The sequence below is a fragment of the Bombyx mori genome, chromosome 26, assembly GCF_030269925.1.
Source record: "Bombyx mori chromosome 26, ASM3026992v2".
Lineage (NCBI taxonomy): Eukaryota > Metazoa > Arthropoda > Insecta > Lepidoptera > Bombycidae > Bombyx > Bombyx mori.
This window is the reverse complement of record NC_085132.1, coordinates 6,986,356-7,007,796: the sequence shown is the minus strand read 5'-3', so window position 1 is coordinate 7,007,796 and position 21,441 is coordinate 6,986,356. Positions and strand designations below refer to the sequence as shown.

At 40.9% G+C, this 21,441-nt stretch overlaps 1 protein-coding gene across 1 annotated transcript; it reads left to right on the top strand.

The window, feature by feature from the left end:
- The first annotated feature begins 5,592 nt into the window (after positions 1-5,592).
- On the top strand, positions 5,593-20,990 carry LOC134201484 (cytochrome P450 4c21-like). Its single transcript, XM_062676343.1, has 10 exons — positions 5,593-5,751; positions 8,078-8,167; positions 12,639-12,749; positions 13,013-13,198; positions 13,845-14,038; positions 14,592-14,658; positions 15,790-15,979; positions 18,384-18,535; positions 19,642-19,821; positions 20,741-20,990. Exons 1-10 carry the CDS (start codon positions 5,610-5,612, stop codon positions 20,893-20,895), a joined length of 1,467 nt encoding a protein of 488 aa, XP_062532327.1. The 5' UTR covers positions 5,593-5,609; the 3' UTR covers positions 20,896-20,990.
- Positions 20,991-21,441: the final 451 nt, after the last annotated feature.

Sequence of the window (21,441 nt, the reverse complement as noted above, 5' to 3'; positions counted from 1 at the left end):
AGCGCCTCCGCTTCCAGAACCCAAGGCGGCGTCCCAGCCAGTACACACGCCGCCTCGAAGGAGATGGTGCGATAACCACGAATGACCCTGACCGCGATGGTGCGTTGCGGCTTTTGCAGCAGCCTCGCCACCCCCACGGCCAGGGACTGGCCCCACACGGGCGCCCCGTATAGGGCCATTGATCGCACCACTCCTGTATAGAGACGGCGCGTCACCTGGTCAGGCCCCCCGATGTTGGGCAGAAGCCGGCTTAACGCGCCGGCCGCCCCCAACAAACGAGGGACCAGGTTCTGAAAGTGAGCACGGAAGGTAAAAGCAAGACCTGCCCTAATCATACAATAAGAAGATTTTTCTATGTTGTAATAAAAATGACTGTATTTAAAAAAAAAAAAAACTGAGTTATCTTACTGTTTTGCAATTGCTAGTGTATATTAAGATTGCACTTAGTTGATTTTTTGTGCACTTTAATTGGATAAACATGACTGATTAACTGGTGTTTCATTTAGAATAACTCATGTTCTTAACAGTTTAACAGGTGATGGATTTAAAAAAAATAGATTTAAATATTTTGTTGCACACACAGAATTATCAGTTTTACTTTTAATTAACAAATAGTCATTCAGTAAAACAGTTTAGCTTTATAGATCAAACGGTATATTAGACTTGATTTATTTGATGAGCAAACTTAGTGTGCAATTCAGTATTTTTGGTGGTAATTGCGAATATTTGAATAGAAAAAAATGGCATTTACAGTTGTAGGATACTACCCATTAAAAATAGTGTTCTACGGAAAAAGACAGTGGACAGGAGTCAGAATGTGGGTTTTCAACTCTCGCTAAGTTCTGTTGTTATGATTATAAAAATATGGTCTCGATGAAAATATTTTGTCGATTATTGTCGTACAATTGGAACGTAAGGTCTCAAATTGAGTGGCAACATTAATAATGTTGGGTTGTGAAACCGTTCACCATCTACGTATAAAAAAAAAAGATACTGAAGACGATACTTAAATTGAGTTATTTTAATGATAATTATTACCTATTTACGTAGCGATCAAGGACGGTTCAGTGTAAACATGCTTTTGTTCGTCAGGTCAGTGAACGCTGTACGTAAATGCCTAACTTAGCAGAACGTACTTGATGCAAATATAAATTTTTAAGACATAAAACGTATTACTTAGGTGTAGTTTAAATGATAAACATGTATAATAAGGACTCTGAACGAAGGACTCTGAAATTGCCGTGCAGTAAACAAAAAGTTTAAAGTGATTATTTTTAAATATTTATAATTAACATCAATCAAAATATGCATCCATGGTAGCAATGCATCTCTGGCAGCACAGTGGCAATTTTTCAATGCCCTTCTTAAAGAAGTCAGTTGTACGGAAGACAAACAAAATCTGCGAAGGCATTTTGTACTGCCTCTTGGGTGTTGAATTTTTTTCCTGTTGAGAAGTTGTCCAAACTTTGGAAAAATATGCCTCTCAACGCTAAGTCTGATTGGTGAACACGTCAAACTTCTAACATTGGCTCTTTTAGCTTAGTGACCGCCTGTTGTGCTGTATGAGGTCGAGCGTTGTAATGCGCCACCCACCTTGAGATATAAGTTCTAAGGTCTCAAGTATAGTTACAACGGCTGCCCCACCCTTCAAACCGAAACGCATTACTGCTTCACGGCAGAAATAGTCAGGGCGGTGGTACCTACCCGTGCGGACCTGAGGGGGTTAAGGCTGCGTCGCACGCTACCGTCACTAGCGCACTGGCACCAGGAGGATGGGACGACGCGTCAGCCGCTGCGGCCTGCGAAGCGGTCCGCGTTGTCGTCGTCGCTGTCGTCACCAAACTGACTGTGGAAGAGCAACCCGGTCGGCGGTGTATCGCGTTCCGACCCGGCAGGCTGGTCTTGGCTCAGCGTGGTATCCCGGAACACCAGCGGCATCGCCCGAGCGGCCTGGTAGGGCCGCCGTACCGCGGAGATCGACATCGTTGGTAGTCGACTATCGCCTCGACGACCTGTCGTTCGGGCGTGCTCGGGGTGGCGCCGCGTGTCTGGTTGTAGGGTTGACCGCGGGAACCCCCCTACTCTGACCCGGTTCTGGCCGGGTTCCGCGGGGACCTCGTAGGAGGTTACCGGCACGAAAAAAAAAAAACCATGGCTCATCGATGATATAATAAAATCAGAGCTAAGGAGCGTTTGCAAGAGACAGTGAGCGTCACAGGAAGTTTTATTATCTTCTCATGTCGTTTCTTTCACAATGCATGGTGTCTCGCATATATTCAATTATAGTCCCATCGAGTTCTCCTGAGAATACTTTATGGCGTTTTGCAGATGCGTTCGTAAGGCTTATGATTTTTTTATTAAATCAAATCAAATCAAATCATTTTTTTTTTAAATCAAATCAAAAAATTTTTATTCAACATAAATGAAAGTACATACTTGTTGAACGTCAAAAGAACTACCGCCAATTCACAAAAACTAGCCTCCGTCCTGAGAAGAATTGGCAAGAAACTCAGCGGGCATGTCTTTTTTTTTTTTGAAATATGAAATTATTATTTATTTATTTTTTAATATTAGTTTTTTTTTTAAATATGAATTTTTTACAACGAGTATTATAACGTAACAATTACTACAATATTGAAATGCCCGGAGCGAGCAACTCATTCCCACTTTGTTCAATCTTCTAGATAATCATTGACTTTATAGTAAGCTTTATTGTACAGATGTTCTTTAATAGTTTTCTTAAACCTATCTATATGTAGGTTCTGAACATCTTGTGGGATTTTGTTGTACAGGCGCACAGACAAACACCCGAATGAATTTCGTATCTTATGTAACCTACTCATCGGCAGAACAAGCTTGTGTTTGTTCCTAGTATTTCTATTATGTATGTCCGACTTTTTAGGAAGCTCCTCAATATGTTTACGAACGTACATCAAATTTTCAAAAATGTACTGGGCTGGCATAGTGAGAACTTTAATTTCTTTCAATTTCTCCCTCAGGAATTCCCTTGAGTGCATGTTATAAATAGCACGTATAGCTCTTTTCTGCAGAATAAATATCATTTCTACATCGGCCGCATTGCCCCATACCAAAATGCCATAGGACATGACACTGTGGAAGTAACTAAAGTAAACTAAACGAGCCGTGTCCGCGTTTGTTAACATTTGTGTGTATGTGTAACATTGTCCCAGTTGTGTGTCTAGACGAAATGACATTTGATCCAAGCCAAGGAGCTATTTAAGGCGTAATTGCTTGAAATACAACGTTTTGCGTGAATGGGTTTCTTAGCCTGTAAAGTATCTATGACTTCATAATAAGTAATTAATACAAAAAATAGTGCGACTAAAAATGGTGTATCCGCATCATATTGGTCGTTTAGTTTTTCTATGTATATTTGTAAAAAATAAGTATGTCGAAGAAGCCACAATTTGAACAGCATCGTCAGACATCATAGGGGCGAATAGGGTGATCGAGCTAAGAGAAATATTGAGTACACCAATCACGTGTGTTGTCTTAGAACAATTTAGAAACCTACTCTTGACATTATCAAAAGGAAACGAATGTCAGTTCTTAGAACGGAGGCACTGCTCTTCAAGAAAGCTGGTTGGTAAGTGTGTAATGGCGTCTATGCGCCTCCATCGACGAATTTAGAATACTTACTCAAACTTCATATTATGAAACTTTTTTTAGATTAAAAAAATAATTAAAGCTCTCGGATAGTTTATCTATTTGTGGTACACTGCCTAGTACGCATTATAAGATTTAATGGTGAAAAAAATTTTTTTTTGTGTAGAAGCAAAACGTTTTTGTAAAATCTCTTGAGTTTGTACTGTTGGTATCTGGCTGATTTTGATACCAGTGAATATGTGACATTTTAAAAATAAAAAGTAAAAACGGTTTCCCGCCTTTTTCTATGCTTTCATGTGTGGCGAAATGAGTGAATTTGTCAAAAAATTAATGTATTTTGAAATTTCGTTATAAAAAAGGAAAAATAAGGCCGTGTCAGTAAGAATTGCACAAAATTGGTTCAACCCATTTCAGTCCGAGAATTTAGATATCAAAAATGAGCTCTTACTGGCGAATAAAATTATCGATTCGGATATCTAATTTGATTTAACTAATTAGACCCTGTTCAGAGTTTTGACTGAATTTTGACACTAGCTTCAATAAACACTAGTTTTAAAGCGAAGGAATTTATTTTCTTTTAATGTACAACACGTGCACGTACGACCAGTATTTTATTGTAACTGCAATTGTGTTGCCATACTTATTATTGTGATCCCACATTTAAAAACGATCATATAAAATTTTATGTTTAGGATTGCCCTGAACAGACTCATGTAAAAACAATAGAGAAAAAATGACCGGAGCTGATCTCCACAAAAAGGCTGTGTTTTTTCATTGTGATGACGCCATACTTCGATAAGGTTATTCACCATAATACCTAATTGCTTTATCATTGCTGCCGCTGACTACTCCTCCTAACGCAGGAGTCAGTCACCGTCGACGCCCTAGAAATGTCCTTACGGATTCATTAGATCTATTAACCACAGCACTAGACGCCTTCACCTCTAGCACTAGGAGCAGACTTAGGGACCCCGGTAGCCGTACTCTTCGAACTCGGCAAAAAGCGCCACCCACCTTGAGATATAAGTTCTAAGGTCTCAGTATAGTTACAACGGCTGCCCCCCCCTCCATTCAAACCGAAACGTATTACTGCTTCGCGGCAGAAATAGGCAGGGTGGTGGTACCTACTCCTACGGACTCACAAGAGGTCCTACCACCAGTTTCGTTTTGCCTTTATTCGTTTTAATGTAGTCACATTCCTTACATATTTTTAAGAATCATCAGGCTTTTCTGCTAGTATTGCGCATTGCGAGCCCGCACAGACAGCCATTACGCCCTTACTATTTCTTCTGCCAAGCATTCATGTGTTCCGGTTTGAACCGTGAGAGGGCTATTTTGTCACACAATTAAGATTTGAATCTAAAGTCTCAAGTGGACGGCATTACCGGGATAAATTTTGCTTGTGCCACTCTTTTGTTGCTTCGTAGATCCATTGGTACCAACGTAAACCAGCGAACACACTGTCGTATAATAGAGGATATTCCCGGTGTTGTCCAGGTAATTTTAATTTTCATGATAAAAAGTATCCAATATACTAATCTAATCTAAATTATAATTTATATAATTGAGTGATTTCACCACAATTTTATCATAATCATTAGGCTTATTAGCCGATCTTTCGGACAAAATTGCAACCATCATAACTTTAGTGAAGACAATTAATTAATTCATTAATGCCATCTCTATGAGGCTGGCGGCATTCCAAGTAGCTAGAGCTTAGCTGAAATAGCCCATTAGCCTACCAGCATTAGATGGATTGGTTAGGTGGATCTTGAACTGAATAAACTGTTCCGAAATCGCGTCATTTTCCACTCGACACATAAAGGCACGTCACACGTATTTGATTTTTCGTTATAGGTCGAACAATGTTAAGATATTTTAAACAAAAAAAACCTCACAAGATCTGTTTTGTTGCAACGTGATATAAGAGAGATACATCGGTCCTTAAGCACAGTTTCATTTCTCAGCTCTTAGATATCAAGATGTTTATTCCCACTATCTTAGTTGTTGTTTGTGTCGTGCTACTGTTCTATTCGATCAAGAAGAGCAACAGCAATGTTCCTTTGTGTGATAATTATCTGCCTGTAATCGGACATACACACATGCTAATTGGAGGCAGTAAAAGTAGGTTTAAATTGTTTTTCGATTGGTTTTTGCGAGTCGTAGACATTTTTATTTATTGTTTATTACACGTGATGGTAAGTACTTTCCGTCACACATCAGTTTTAGCAATGCCGTACCCATGTTTTTCCTACCTAATCGCTGGTAGTTTAAGGGGCTATTCCAGCTACTCATAGACTGGCAGGTGAGCTCACGAGTTCAACATGAGAGAGCTTCTAACACTGGCCCTAGCAAGAGCAGTGCCTCGCAGACTCTACTACCGGATATTGCTTTATAATAGGGGTTGAAGTATGAAATTGCCATTTTATTGTAATAGTTACTTCGAATTGACATGGTTTGAGATTTTTGAGTTTTTATTTTTTATTTATTACGCGTGATGGTAAGTCGTTTCCGTACCCTTGGTAAAACAGCTGCCGAAAAAGCAGCCACTGCCTAAAAAAATTATATTAAGTTTACGACTTAATCCGTTTATTATTTTGTCACATATTTTGGATTATAAGGTCGAAGGCTCAATTGCGTTCTTTTATTGTTCCTACCTAATCGCGTAGCTTAAGGGACTATTCCAGCTACTCACGGATTGGCAGGTGAGTTCACGAGCTTAACATGAGAGAGCTTGCTACTAACACTGGCCCTAGCAAGCGTAGTTTCTCGCAGACTTTACTACCAGATATTGCGTTATATAAGGTCCTATTCATGAAACCGGACAGCATGACTGTCTTGCGACAGACATAGGCACAATCAACGTGATCAGGTTTCTGACTTTTTGCGTGACCATCAAATTGATATATTTTTAGTGCAGAAGACCCTACTTAAGCCCGCGCGCCGTGACCCTAAAATCGCGAACTATAACATGGTCAGGAACGACAGGCCCTGTGCTCGTGGTGGTGGTACCGTAATTTACTATAGAAGAGCCCAGCATTGCGTCCCCCTCGACCCTCCCGCGCTCGCTAACATCGAAGCATCAGTGTGCCGAATTTCACTGACCGGACACGCGCCGATCGTTATGGCGTTTTAAGTAGATCACTACTGGCGCTGCTCGGCATGGGAAGCTCTGTTATCCTGGCGGGCGACCTAAATTGTAAACACATCAGGTGGAACTCGCATACTACAACTCCTAACGGTAGACGCCTGGACGCGTTAGTTGATGATCTCGCTTTCGATATTGTCGCTCCGCTAACCCCGACTAACTACCCGCTAAATATTATGCATCGCTCGGATATACTTGACATAGCATTACTAAAAAACGTAACTCTGCGCATACATTCGATCGAAGTAGTTTCAGAATTAGACTAAAATCATCGTCCCGTCATTATAAAGCTCGGTCGCACTTCCGATTCCGTTCTTGCCACGAGAACTGTGATGGATTGGCACACTCTGGGCTAATGCCTGGCTGAATCTGATCCACCATCGCTCCCGCTTAGCCCAGACTTTACCCTGTCCCCCCAGGATACCGCTGAAGCCATAAGCATCGTAACATCGCATATCACCTCTATATTAGATAGGTCATCGAAGCAAATTGTAGCGGAAGACTTCTTTCACTGCTTCAAATTGCCTGACGAAGTCAGGGAGCTCCTTAGAGCCAAGAACGCTTCGATCTGCGCCTACGATAGGTATCCTACCGAGGAAAATCGTATTCGAATGCGTGCCCTACAACGCGACGTAAAGTCTCTCTCGCATTGCCGAAGTCCGAGATGGTGATATTACCGTTTATGAGCCCGCACGGGTAGGTACCACATCCTTGCCTATTTCTGCCGTGAAGCAGTAATGCGTTTCAGTTTAAAGGGTGGGGCAGCCGCTGTAACTATACTTGAGACCTTAGAACTTATATCTCAAGGTGGGTGGCGCATTTACGTCGTAGATGTCTATGGGCTCCAGTAGCTACTTAACACCAGATGGGCTGTGAGCTCGACCATCCATCTAAGCAATATAATGATATTAGTGAAAACACTATTATTATAAGCAATAGGTCCGTACTAATAATACTTACAGAAACTGTCCATTTTGCTGCCAACAAACATTTTGTGTGTTGAGCGTTTAAATTGAAACAATAAGCTTGAAAACATAGGCAGATAGTAGTTTCTACCACAATCACATCTGTGCTCTCTTCTGGCTTCGAAGACAAAAATAATACGGACATTCTCTGTAATATTTTTAGGATAATTGATATCAGCGGATTTGCGGAAATGCGCCAAAATTCATTATTGAGTACTTTTATAGGTTTATAATATTTACTAGTACTGTTTAATGCATTGAGAATTGTGTATTTTATTCTGAATGAACAAAAATAAGTTTTCCTTCTATATTTTCTTTACACAATTTTTTTTTTCAGAATTACTGCGAACTGTGAAATATGCATGTGAAGAGGCAAACAAGAAGGGAGGTGTCGTGATTTTACAGTTAGGACTTGAAAATTACTATGGTAAATTAAAAATTGATTTTTTTTGTGTATAACTGGATGATGAATATAACTGGAACCATTCTACTAATATTATAAATACGAAAGTTTGTAAGAATGTTTGGATGTATGTATGATTGCTATTCTTTCACGCAAAAACTAATTGATGGATTTTGCTGAAACTTGATAATAATATAACTTACACACATCAGAACAACGCATAGGCTATAATTTATAAATATATAGGTTAAGAGAATTACGTGTCAATAATAAGTGTCAAGGAAGTAGAAAAAAATATACCTACCATCTGCGAGCTATTCTGGCGTGCGCCGCAAAACGTTGGAGTTACACGTATACAATATACACAATTGAAATGTTTATGTTATATAGTCCTACAAAAAAGTCCGAGACAGCATATATCCATCTAATATGTGTAAGCCATTATCACCAAAATAGTGAACGATAAATACAATAAAAATTTATAATTTATTTCTAACTCACATTTAGTGTTACGCGCTGTGGTTCGAGATAAATAAAAATTCTACCGGAGTACAACTTAAAACTGTATTTATCATAGAACACTTAAAACACTTCACAAACACTTTAAAATTCTCAATTCGCTTCTTCCGCTTCGCTTCAGGTGATCCGTTCGCTGTTTCGCTTCGAGTAGTTCCGATTACTAACTGACTGCGTTTTTTTTTTTTTTTTTTTTTTATGATTGAAAGTTTACTGGTGGCCCGAAGGCCTTTCCAGTTTCACCAGGACAGGTGGGCGAGCAAAGACTCAGCCAAGAGGGGTGGGATTTGCTAACAACTGCCCGAGCGCCTCCGAAGGAGACCTAACAACTCAAGAGCAATTGTTTCGCGAATGAATCTACTACCGGATCGGAATCGCGACCCGCTGAGAAGATCCGGCGAGAAACTCAGCGGGCTGATGCATGGGTTAGGTTGCACGTCGACCTCTTTGTCGAGTTCGACGAGTACGGTTACCGGGGTCCCTAAGCCTGCCCCTAGTATTAGAGCTGAAGGCATCTAATGCAAAGGTTATTGGATCTGATGGATCCGTAAGGACGTGTCTAGGGCGTCGACGGTGACTGGCTCCTGCATGATCGGGATTCGGGGAGTAGTCAGCGGCGGCAACGATAAGGCGATTATCATGACGCATAGCCTTATCGAAGTATCGTTCCGACGCTGACTTCATGTATTTCCGAATTGATTCGAGGCCCAGGTCGTCGTGTAGGTCAACGTTTCTCACGAACCACGGAGCCCCGACAGCTAACCTACAAAAGCGGGATTGTAGGGATTGGAGGGTGTCTATGTGTGTGCGGGCCGCGTGAGCGAACACCACACTCGCGTAAGTCATGACGGGCCTTATGCAAGTTTTGTAAAGTGTCACCTTGTTCCGAAGGGACATTTTACTCCGCTTACAGATCATGGGGTAGAGTCTACCGAGAATAAACGCGGCACGGTCACGGACTGATTTTATATGCGGGCGGAATGTCATCGATGCATTCAGGGTAACGCCCAGGTACTTGACCTTCCTAGCCCAGGGTATGGGTTGTCTAAAGAGAGTAATCGGGGGTGTGAGATTCCTCCTCCTAATCCGGGAGGAAATCCGTGTTGAGCTTCCCCTCTGAAATAGCACCGCAGTACTTTTCGCTGGGTTGATGTCTATGCGCCATTTTCGGAACCACTGTCCTAGGGCTAGGGCTGCGCTCTGAAGCTTCTTCGCGATTAAGGACTTATTTCTACTAGAATAGTAAACAGTCGTGTCGTCGGCGAATAAAGCTAAATGGGTCGGCGGCGACCGGGGAATATCGTTGACGAATAAGCTAAATAGGAGGGGTGAGAGGACAGAGCCTTGCGGGACTCCAGCTGTGAGAGGTCGTGGGAAGGAGCGGGTTCCCTCGACTCGATATCGAAAAGAGCGGTTCGACAAGAAGTCCCGTATGATGAGCACGAGACTATCCGGCACGCCCATGTTGAATAGTTTGAAAATCAAACAATTGTGCCAGACTTTGTCGAACGCTTTTGCGACGTCGAAGAAGAGAGCTCCCGTGTATAACGGTTTTGGTCGATTAAGCCCCACAAGAATGTGCTCCGTGAGGCGGTGCACTTGTTGAACGCATGAGTGATTTGTACGGAATCCGAATTGTTCATCGATGAGAATGCCCTTGGATGAGACGAAGTCTCTGAGGCGTTTGTAGAGCAGACGCTCATACAGTTTGCCTAGAGACATGAGGAGGCTAATCGGGCGGTAGCTCGTCGGATGATTTTTTGGTTTACCGGGTTTATGTATGCCGATAACGTCCGCTTCTTTCCACACCGCGGGTAAGATACAGTTCGCCATAGCGGCATTGAAAATAGATGCCAACATCACGATGAGTTGGACGGGTAGAAGTTTAATAACGCGGTTAGATATACCGTCGGAACCGGGAGCCTTGCGAGGACGTAGGTCTTTGATCAAGTCTTTAACTTCCATCGGGGTGACGGGTGGTAACGCATCCGAGGGTGGCAAGGAGGCTCTGCGTTCCACCTCACTATCTACTAATTCTACATGAACAGGGTCCATGGATTGAGTGCTGGGCGTGCACTGGGTTTGCAGTGTATCGGCTAGCAGCTCTGCTTTTTCATCATCATCGAACGCCGCGAGTTGGCCTGAGGGGCCTACGAGGGGGGGCATAGTTACTACCGTATCCGATTTGAGAGTACGAGCTAAGCGGTAGTAAGACCTTTGGGAGGGCGCGAGTCTTTCTAAGAAATCAGACCATCTGGCATCTCGGACTTCGGCGATGCCGTAACATTTCGCCAATCGATCTACACGTACAACTTTAGGCACGCCTGGTAGACCTTTCTAAATTCGATACGTGAGTCATTAATTTTAGTCATAATCCTATATGGTCCATCCCATTTTGCCTGTAACTTAGGAGACTTCACTATGCTTCGAAAGCATGGGTTGTGTAGTCACACTAGGGAACCCTCCGAAAATCTCTTCTGATTTGCTTTCCTATCGTAGCGGGACTTCATCCTCGAAGAGGCTTGTTGGCTTGACTGTCTGACATGCTCATGCACTTCATTTATCTTGCTGCGCAAATCATTCGCGTACTCTGTCACACTACGAGAAACGTCAGGAGGAGTGCCGATAACTAAATCCGCAGGCAGTCTCAATTCTCTTCCAAAGTTTGCGAAAAACGGCGTCACAGTCCTATTCTCCACAACTTTCGCCAGATATCTCTCCAATGTTTGATTACAACTTTCGACCATTCCATCAGATTGTGGGTGATAAGATGTAGTTCTAGTTTTGTGGATGCCCAAGACCTGCAAGGCTCCTTTCCATTCATCGCTAAGATCCGTTCTCAGCATCCGTACGGGCACAGCCTCCTTAGCCTCCTTTCTAGCGCAGTGCTTATAGTTTTCAACGCAAAGTCTTCTAGACAGTGCGTCCGCGTTACCGTGAGATCTTCCACTGCGATTTTCAATGACGAAGTCGAACTTTTGTAGTAGTTCAATCCATCTCGGGGACCTTCCGGGTTCACGAATTGTAGAAGACACTTCAACGCAGCATGGTCAGTCCGCAAATGGAATTTTCGTCCTAGCAAGTAACTATTAAAATGCTGTAATGAGTTTACTACAGCCAGTAGCTCCCTTCTCGTCACGCACTAATTTCTTTCCGGTGTGGATAAAGATTTGCTGAAGTAGGCTATCACCACCTCTTGATCTCCTTTTTGTTAAGACAACACGCCGCCTATTCCACTATTGCACAGACGCTTCTTTTTTTTTCCACTTTTCGCTCGCTCGTCCACCAGGTGTTAAGTGGTCACCGGAGCCCATAGACATCTACAACGTAAATGCGCCACACACCTTGAGATATAAGTTCTAAGGTCTCAGTATAGTCACAACGGCTGCCCCGTCTTTCAAACCGAAACGCATTACTGCTTCACGGCAGAAATAGGCGGGGCGGTGGTACATACCCGTGCGGACTCACAAGAGGTCCTACCACCAGTAATTACGCAAATTATAATTTTGCGGGATGGATTTTTATTACACGATGTTATTCCTTCACCGTGGAAGTCAAGCGTGAACAATTGTTAAGTACGTATTTCATTACAAAAATTGGTACCCGCCTGCGGGATTCGAACACCGTTGCATCGCTATATACGAATGCACCGGACGTCTTATCCTTTAGGCCACGACGACTCTCTATGTTCTTCTCTCTCTGCAGTTCCCGGAATGCGCTTTATTATGTAGTACATATTTCGAAGCCGGCAAAGCGAGCCGTTGGTATTTGGCAACGACTTGACGACGGTAGACGACGGTAATCACTCGCTACCACTTTGGTCACCTTCGAATGAATTAAAAAAAAAAAAAACTAAGCCAACAACGGTGGGTCATGAACTAATTTTCCCATTCGTGATAAAAAAATTGTGTAAAATGTCAAACTACTAAAAACTAGGCTAATACGTGTAAAATCAAATTACTTTACATGTTGATTACAGTTATAACAGACCCAGAAGACAATTTGACAATAGCCAACGGCGCACTTCAGAAACATTCTTTCTATCAGTTCGCGAGCAACTGGTTGGGGGATGGTCTCGTCACGTCAGCAGGTGAGTTTGAATTTGAAATGAAAAGTCTCCAAGATAATTTACCATTTTTTTAAATTTAATTGTACCAACTTGTCTATAGTGAATGCTGAGTGTTGTGGATATCTTGTCATTTTTTCGTTATTAAAATTATATTCAAAATTATCGTTTTTATATGGAACTACTAATAGCTTTTATAAAAATATTTTGAAAGTGAACTACACGCTCCATATTGTCTTGGAGGCCCACTGTGCATAAGTCAGTATTTATGTTATGATAAATTCCAGGGGAGACATGGAAGCGTCACCGCAAACTATTGAACCCAGCGTTCAGTCAGCAAATGTTAAACATCTACACAGTTGTATTCAACCAGGAATCGAAAAATCTGATTTCTGCCATCGAAATCCAAATGAAGAGCGGCCCAGTGCTTATTACCGCAGCTTTGAAAGAAATGGCATTAAAAACATTATTATGTGAGTAGCAACGTTCTAAAGATTGTGTTGGCGAACGAACAGATCTTACCACTGTCGATTATACCTCCTCCTCCTCCTCGAGTCGTGTTCCTCATGTCTGATGGTCGTGACCACCATCACCCATGAGCTTCAATCTTAAGGTCTTTTTCCACTTTCCCCTGTCCACGGCGTCATGCAGCGCGCTGTACACTGTACTGTCCAAAGCGGTGCGGATCTGATCGGACCAACGAGTCTGGCTGCGGCCTCTAGATCTGTTGCCTTCAACTTTCCCTGTGATTTAAGTAAGTTTTTCCAGGTTATCGCCGTCTTTCCTCGCAATGTGACCAAAATATTCGAGGATCCGCTTCAGACATACAGTAGACAATTTGATTTTGATTATATATTATTTCGATTATACCTACTGTTACCTAAATTTTGGGAAATTTAGCGTGACACATGCAACAGTTACCATGGTGATATCTGTTTGTAAATACGATCATCGAATTGTTTTCATTCCAATTATCGATATTATTCTTATCTTACTCAATACATACTCGCACATAATACAATACCGTATTCTAGGGATTTGGGGAATTATATTTTACACCCTGTATTTTATAGATTAAAACGGAAAGAACTATTTAAATTAATGAATTTCCTAATACAGCAACAGCATTCGGTATAGAAGTAGAAGAATGTGATTTCAATCAGAAGTATATGCATGCCGTTGATGAAGTAATGGCTGTGTTGACCCGTAGAATCCAGAATATTCTATTGCACAATTCGTTCGTTTACAAGCTGAGCGCTTTAAAGAAAAAGGAGGACGAGCTGATCGAAACAATAACGACGATGTCGAATAAGGTAAGGTCATCATCACGTTACATATTCTGTAGCGTTATCCCGGTATTGCGTACACTCACCCCTTTTTCACTCACTCAGAATTTTTGTATCGAACCCCGAAGTCCATCCACTCTATCCATCCAGCTCAGCGAAGAGTTCGTCGCGCAACCTAGCGGCGTGCAGCGGGTCGCGATTCCGATCCGGTAGTAAATTCATTCGCGAAGCATCTGCTCTTGAGTCGTTAGGTCTCCTTTGGTGGCACCCGGGCAGCTGTTAGCAAACCCTATCGCTCTTGGCTAAACCTTTGCTCGTCCACCTGTCCTGGTGAAACCGGAAAGGTATTCGGGCTAACAGTAATCCCTCCTACATAAATAAAAAAAAAAAAAACTACACTTGCATAGGTTCTGACCAAACGCACGCGAGTTTTGTAGAGTCACCTTGTTTCGAAGTAACAATTTACTTCGCTTGCAGATCATCGGCTAAAGGCTCCCGAGTAAAAATAATTAATTCTCGGCACATTTTATACCTTGATTTATTTAATTAAATTAGTATTTGCGTGCAATTTAACTTTCAGGTTATAAATAGTAAACGAAGAGCTTTAAAGAACAAACAGGAATCTCACGAAAATGGTTGTGCCTCTGGTATGTAATCTCGAAACTATCAATTGTTTTCTTCATAAAGGATAAAGCGTCCGGTGCGACCATGCAGATGTTCAAATCTTGTGGGCAGGTACCCATTTTCCTAATAAAATTCGTACTTAGCACATATTCACGAATTACTTCGACGATGAGAGAATAGCTTCGTGTACCTAATAAATATTAAACCCGCAAAAATTATAATTTCCTGTATAATCGAAACACGGTCAAGGCTCAAGGTAGGCGACGGCGTTCACGATATGATGTCGATGAGCTCTAGTAATCATTCACACGTCATTTCGGATCCTCCCGGTCCACTAACGGTGCTTTTAGGTACCTCAAGCACCGGTCATCGTTCTCGTCGAACCCGTCGCTTTCGACGAGTAAATTAACCCACAGACACAGCCCACTGAGTTTCTCGCCGGATCTTCTCAGTGGGTCGCGTTTCCGATCTAGTGGTAGATTCTGCGAAGCACGGCTCTGGCTAGGGTTCGTGTTAGCAACGTCGTCAGGTTTGAGCCCCGTGAGCTCACCTACTAGTTAAGGCTACGCTGATATAGCCTCTCAAGGCTCTCAGCTTAGGTATGAAAAAAAAAGAAGCATTCATTTAACACTAGATGGGCCTTAAGCCCGTAGATGCAATAATAAAATTAACTTCCTAAACTAAGAAACAAAGGCACTCGCAAAGTTCATTAACAAAGAATGCGTCTGAATTTATTAATAACAAAATATTTTATAAATTTCATTATATAAATAAATAAATAAATATTTACTAACAATCACGCCACGTTAACTGGTCCCGTGATAAGTTCGTAAAGAACTTGTGTTACAGGTACCAGATAACGGATATAAATGTAAGATTTTTATTATACACATACATATATTTAATATACATTCATAACCTTGGAAAAGACATTTATATTTATCATACAAATATCTTCCCTTGGCGGGATTCGAACCCGCGACCCCCTTGTGTAGTGACCATGTCACTTACCACTACACCAGACGGCCGTTTAAATGGTTGATATGTTCGGTGAACTCAGTGTTCGTGAAATTGAAAAGATTGACTGTACCTTACATTTGTTTAATTTTTGTTTCTATTTTACGTTCCGCCTCAAATAACATTAAACGTTACAGAAAAAAAAACCCAATCAATGTCAGACCTGCTCTTGAAAGGCTTGGATGACGAGGCCTTCACGGACAAAGAGATCAGGAATGAAGTCGATACCCTTATATTTACGGGGACTGATACATCGTCACAGATCATGACGGTGGTCGTGATGTTATTGGGCTCGTACCCTGAGATCCAGGATAAAGTTTACCAGGAGTGAGTTTATAGTTTGTATTTATGAAAATTATTTATATACTTTTTAGTTTCGAATAATGTAGGCGTTTTAGAATATTTCGCATCACCACCTGGCTCAGTACATTGTAACGGGTAATCATTGACAACAACTAAGTCGAGGATTTTTGGCGGGAACACGAAGAGTGAAGTTGTGTGATTTGTTTTATTTTGTCTATTTACTGTTTCTTCAGGCTTAAATGTGTGATTACGGTGGTTTATTAACTATTTAGTATCTGTGAAAGTGCACAAATGTGGGAAAATAAAACAAAGCCGCTTGATGTAGCTTCTCGGGATACCTCAAAAAGTCCACTGAAAAAGTCTCAGTAAATGACCACCATTTTACTGAGATTATATTTCATCCCATATCATCTCATCTCATTTAATTTCATTTCAATTCATGCCATGTCTCATATTAATCAACTTCATTTCATTCCATATTATCATTTCGCATATAGTGCAGTTTTCATTAAAATTAAAATAAGACTTGACTTGAAAGGTCTTAGTGACCAGGTCATAACATCCCTTAAAAAGTCAAACCAAGTCGACTGTCGCTGTTTATCGTTAAGTATGATGGCAAAATCGTAGGTTTATCAAAGCCATCGTAGCCAAAGCCATCGCAATCGTAGTTTTGAAGTCGATTATATCATAGGTTGGGGAAAAGTTTCTTCGCATTTTTTAAGAAAATTCACAACATTTTTTAATATAGTTTATTTACATTTAACTAAAGTATGTAGGTACCATTTTGTTCGATAACTTTTTGCCATCTCGTAGGTAAGGACATGATCCCATTACTATAGAAATTTTGGGGCTTCTGATCAAAATACCGCGACAATTGGTTTTGGCAGTCCTCTCGTGATGTTAGCCTGACACTGCCTAAAGAATTCTGAAGAGACCGAAACAGGTGCAAATTTGAAAGTGCAAGGTCAGGACTATAAGGCGGATGCATTAACACCTCCCAGCCAAGCTCTCTTAATTTTTGCTGAGTGGCTCAAGATGTGTGAGGTCTAGCGTTATCATGATGAAAAACCACACCCCTTCTGTTGATTAATTCCAGCCGCTTTCTCTCAACTTTTTGCTTTAATCTCATCAGTTGTTTGCAGTAGAGTTCAGAATCGATAGTCCTGCCTGGTGGTAACAGCTTATAATGAATAATGCCCTTCCAATCCCACCACACATACAGCATCACCTTGTTACGAGCTAACCCGGGTTTCGCCACAGTCTGTGAAGCCTGACCGACCTTTGACCACGACTTTTTTCGCACGTTCTTGTCGTACGTGATCCACTTTTCATCACCAGTTATCAGCTTCTTCAAAAATGGTTCGGTTTCATTATATGGATAAATGGATAAATGGCTTTTTAAGACCTTTATAAGACGACCAAAGAACCGATCTCTAAATGATTGTTTCATATCTGCGTCAACAATATTCAGCACTTCAAACATGCCAAGGTATTTGTAGGTTTCCGATTCACAAAGAAACTTGAGGACCACACCATGGTTAAGTTGTAAACAATCTGAGCTTACAACTTTACTTCTCTGTACATCTATGAACGCACATTTATCAACACCAAATTCCATCCTAATGGCTTTACTAAAACTGTCGGTTATTTTAAGTAAACTCATTAAGTCCGGTTTTTTGAAAACAAATAACTCCATGAACAAGATATGTGATATAGCCTCAGCTCCTCTGCGAAGTCGGTAGCCTAGCGTTGAATCTTTAAGTGATGTACTTTAAGGATTAAGCGCCAAACAAAACCACAAAGGACTCAGACTGTCACCCTGAAAGATACCCCGCTTAATCCTTATTAAATTCGGAACAGCAGAAGAAGTCATCTGACCTGGTTGACTAAGAAACGTAGACCATTGACCCATGTATGATTATTTTATTATTATTATTATGTGTATCACAAACTCCCTCGCCTGGGAAGACAGCAGGACGCACTGCGGCGAGGTGGGCAACAATCGGCCGGAGCGTTAGGGACTATTGGGAGAGAAACCGGCGGACTATACGAGCATTGTCCAGCAAGACTGATTTTTGCATCTGGGCCGCCACCGACTTTTTGTTGACACCAAACCTCTCGAGGTGTTTTGAGAGGCTTTTAGGGACCAATTATTATTATTAGAGATGAAACGGATAGTGGTTTGGCCGGATACCGGATACCAAATATTCGGCAAGCTGCGAGGCCGGAGCGTCGGATATTCGGCCCTTTCGGAAATATTCGTGCGAGCTCGGCTGTTGTCGCACGTGAGCGGACATCCGGATCCGGATGGCCGGATACCGGTTAGTTACCGGATCTCCGTTTCATCTCTAATTATTATTATTATTATTTATTTTATTTACCCACGCTATTCGTTACAAAATATGACAAATTTCAAATTTTATTACAGAATTAAATCGGTGTGTGGAGATTCGGATGCCGATGTCGATAAACTTCAACATCCACGATTAGTTTACACGGAAGCTGTTTTGAAGGAAACATTAAGACTATACCCGATCACTCCGGTGGTTTTGAGAAAAACAGAAAATGAAATAAAACTGAGTACATAATATATTTGGAATCTATGATAGAAATTTATTAATTTAGAGAAATTGAATGAAAAGAGCGGCTTTTTTCCGGTGAATGTTACGTACGGAACAACTTAAAGAGAGAGCGCAACTTGACAGAGTCTTTTGTTATTATAATATTACAATTATTAATATATTATATAATGTGGCAGGCAGGAGCTGGATGAGAGAAGCCGAGGATCGTGCTCAGTGGTGAGCAATTGGAGAGGCCTATGTCTAGCAGTGCACTGCTCTAGGCTGCTGATGATGAATAAAATTATTAGTAGTTTGCGTAGACTTGTGCCTTACTTGTTTAGAATTGATACACTTAGTGGATTTGAAAATGTTTTTTTCTCCTACCGACGCCGAAAGTTCGGTTTTCGTCCCGCTGTACAGGGAAGAAAGTCTAACTTTTTCTCCCCAGGTACTATTGACAAGTGCGCATGCGGGTTAGTGTCTTTTTTTTTTTATGGCTGAAGGATTACTGGTGGCCCGGAGGCCTTTCCAGTTTCACCAGGACAGGTGGGCGAGCAAAGGCTCAGCCAGGAGGGCGCGTTAGTGTCTACGTCTGCTCTCACGCACCTAAAATTCTCCGCTATTGTTGTGCTCGGGTAATTTATTGTGTTTAGTGTAAAAGTGAAATTTACAAAAGGCAATAAAATTTAATAGTGAAGTATTAAACAAAGATGAGTTCATCAGATAGTTCTTATTCAATTAGTAGTAGTTTATTTAAAAATTAAAAACCAGTTACATTGTTTTATTTAAGAGCGGAGGGGCTCCGCCCCCCAACCCCCGCTAGGGCTTCGCCCTTGGACCCCGGCTCGGTACTCCACGGGTGCTAAGTTTTTTACAATGTCAACTTTCGGCCTGGTTTCTTTTTTATTAATTGACTGATCGATTTTTTTAAATTATGAAATATGATATAAGTAATTTATAAAATTTTAATAGTAACTGCTGAATAGCTTCTGTTGTTTATACAGAACTATCTCAATCGCGACTCAAAAGCAAATAATTTAGTAGGTACTAAATTCATACACGCATAACGAAACATCAATGTACATGTATATAGCACTCACACGCACAATTACGTTGTTTCTTCAGAGAGCTACACGATACCGGCCAACAGTAACTGTATGTTGGGTATTTATGGTCTGAACCGCCACCCAGTGTGGGGCCCTGACGCGCACACGTTCCGACCAGAGCGCTGGTTGGAGCTCGGAGGTGTGCCCGACGACCCTAATGCATTCGCAGGATTCAGCGTCGGGAAACGGAATTGTATCGGTAAATATAATAGAATTAAATCTGTTCAACGCTTAGGTATACCTACCACGAGAATATAAGTAATAGTAATGATCCGTCCATCTCGGGCTTTGGATCCTCTAGGTATGTTGCTTTCGATCAGAATTTCTTCATATTCAGTGCTTTCAACACTTTTAGTACCAATACCATGGGACGGTTTTTTTTTGTCACTAACACACATCTTACAATTCAAGCAGATGGAAGGATTCAACATTTGCATTTGACTCCATTACTAATGTGGGTAATACTATCACAACCATGCTTAACAATAATTATTGTGCAAATAAGATAAGTCAACGAATAATTACAAGAAATTGTATACAAGTATTATCTTGTAATTATTCATTGACTTTCCTTCTAAAATAAAATGTTATATATATGTTTTTTTTGCCAGACTGAATTGACGATGAAGCGGTGGATGGTATTTCACAAGGACTATTTAATATAAACTAGATGATGACCGTTTTTTTTTTTATAACGCCATCTCATTGTTGCTTTAAAGCGTTTAGTTGCCCTCAATTAAGAAAAATGGTCATATTATTCGCCAATAGATGTCGGGAAGAGTTGATTATTGAAAACACGAATAAAACAACATTTTCTGAAAATAAATCGTAGCTAGATCGATTTATCGCCCCCGAAATCCCCTGTATACTAAATTTTATGAAAATTGGGAGCCGTTTCCGAGATTCAGATTATATATAGGTATATACAAGAATTGCTTGTTTAAAGGCATAAGAAAGATATCTAGTTCCAATTGTTTCACAGAATATAGCCATTATATTATTTTAGGCATAAAACACAAGATTCCTCTTCGAAGCCCGTCAGCTTTAACAAAGTTATACGGCATGTTTGTGTATGTAAAATAAACAGCCATCTAAAAGTTTAATTAATATTCTGACAGGTAAAACCTACGCTCTTATATCGATGAAGACCACGCTGGTACATTTATTACGACGATACAAAGTTACTGCAGATATATCTAAGATTGAATTCAAATTGGATGCGCTCATGGTGCCTTCAGACAACTGCTACGCCAAATTTGAGTCAAGAAAATGAACAATGGCGTAACCGGTACTATCCCTCGCCAGGAACGTTCGTTATGATTTCTGAAATTTGTATTAATATAAATTGGTAATACAAAAAAAACTAAATGGGATTTTTTTTATTAATTAAATTGTTGTAAATGTCCTCCCTGAATTTTAATACAGGCTCTGAATCAACCTCAGTGACCACTCATCGATCGCAGTCATAACGTGAATAACATAATAAAAACGCAACACGAGGTAGCTCAGCTGATGCTGTTCGAAGTGGGTGCATCAAGCAGCGCTGATTTCACTGATCAACACTAATCATGCCAGAGGAACTCTGTTAGCTAATAATACTATTTTAAACACCTACCTCATTGGTAAACAGCAGTAGTTTTGTTTCGGTTGGCCTCAGATTTCTCGTCATGTGTAAAGAAGTTTATCTACAATTTCGATGATAAACGCAATTAAATAAATACCCAATAAATTAATTATTTTGCTAACTGTTTTGTGAATTATTGAAATTTTGTGAATATGCCAAGAAAGTTTAAAAACGACCCTATCTCATTTTGTTATA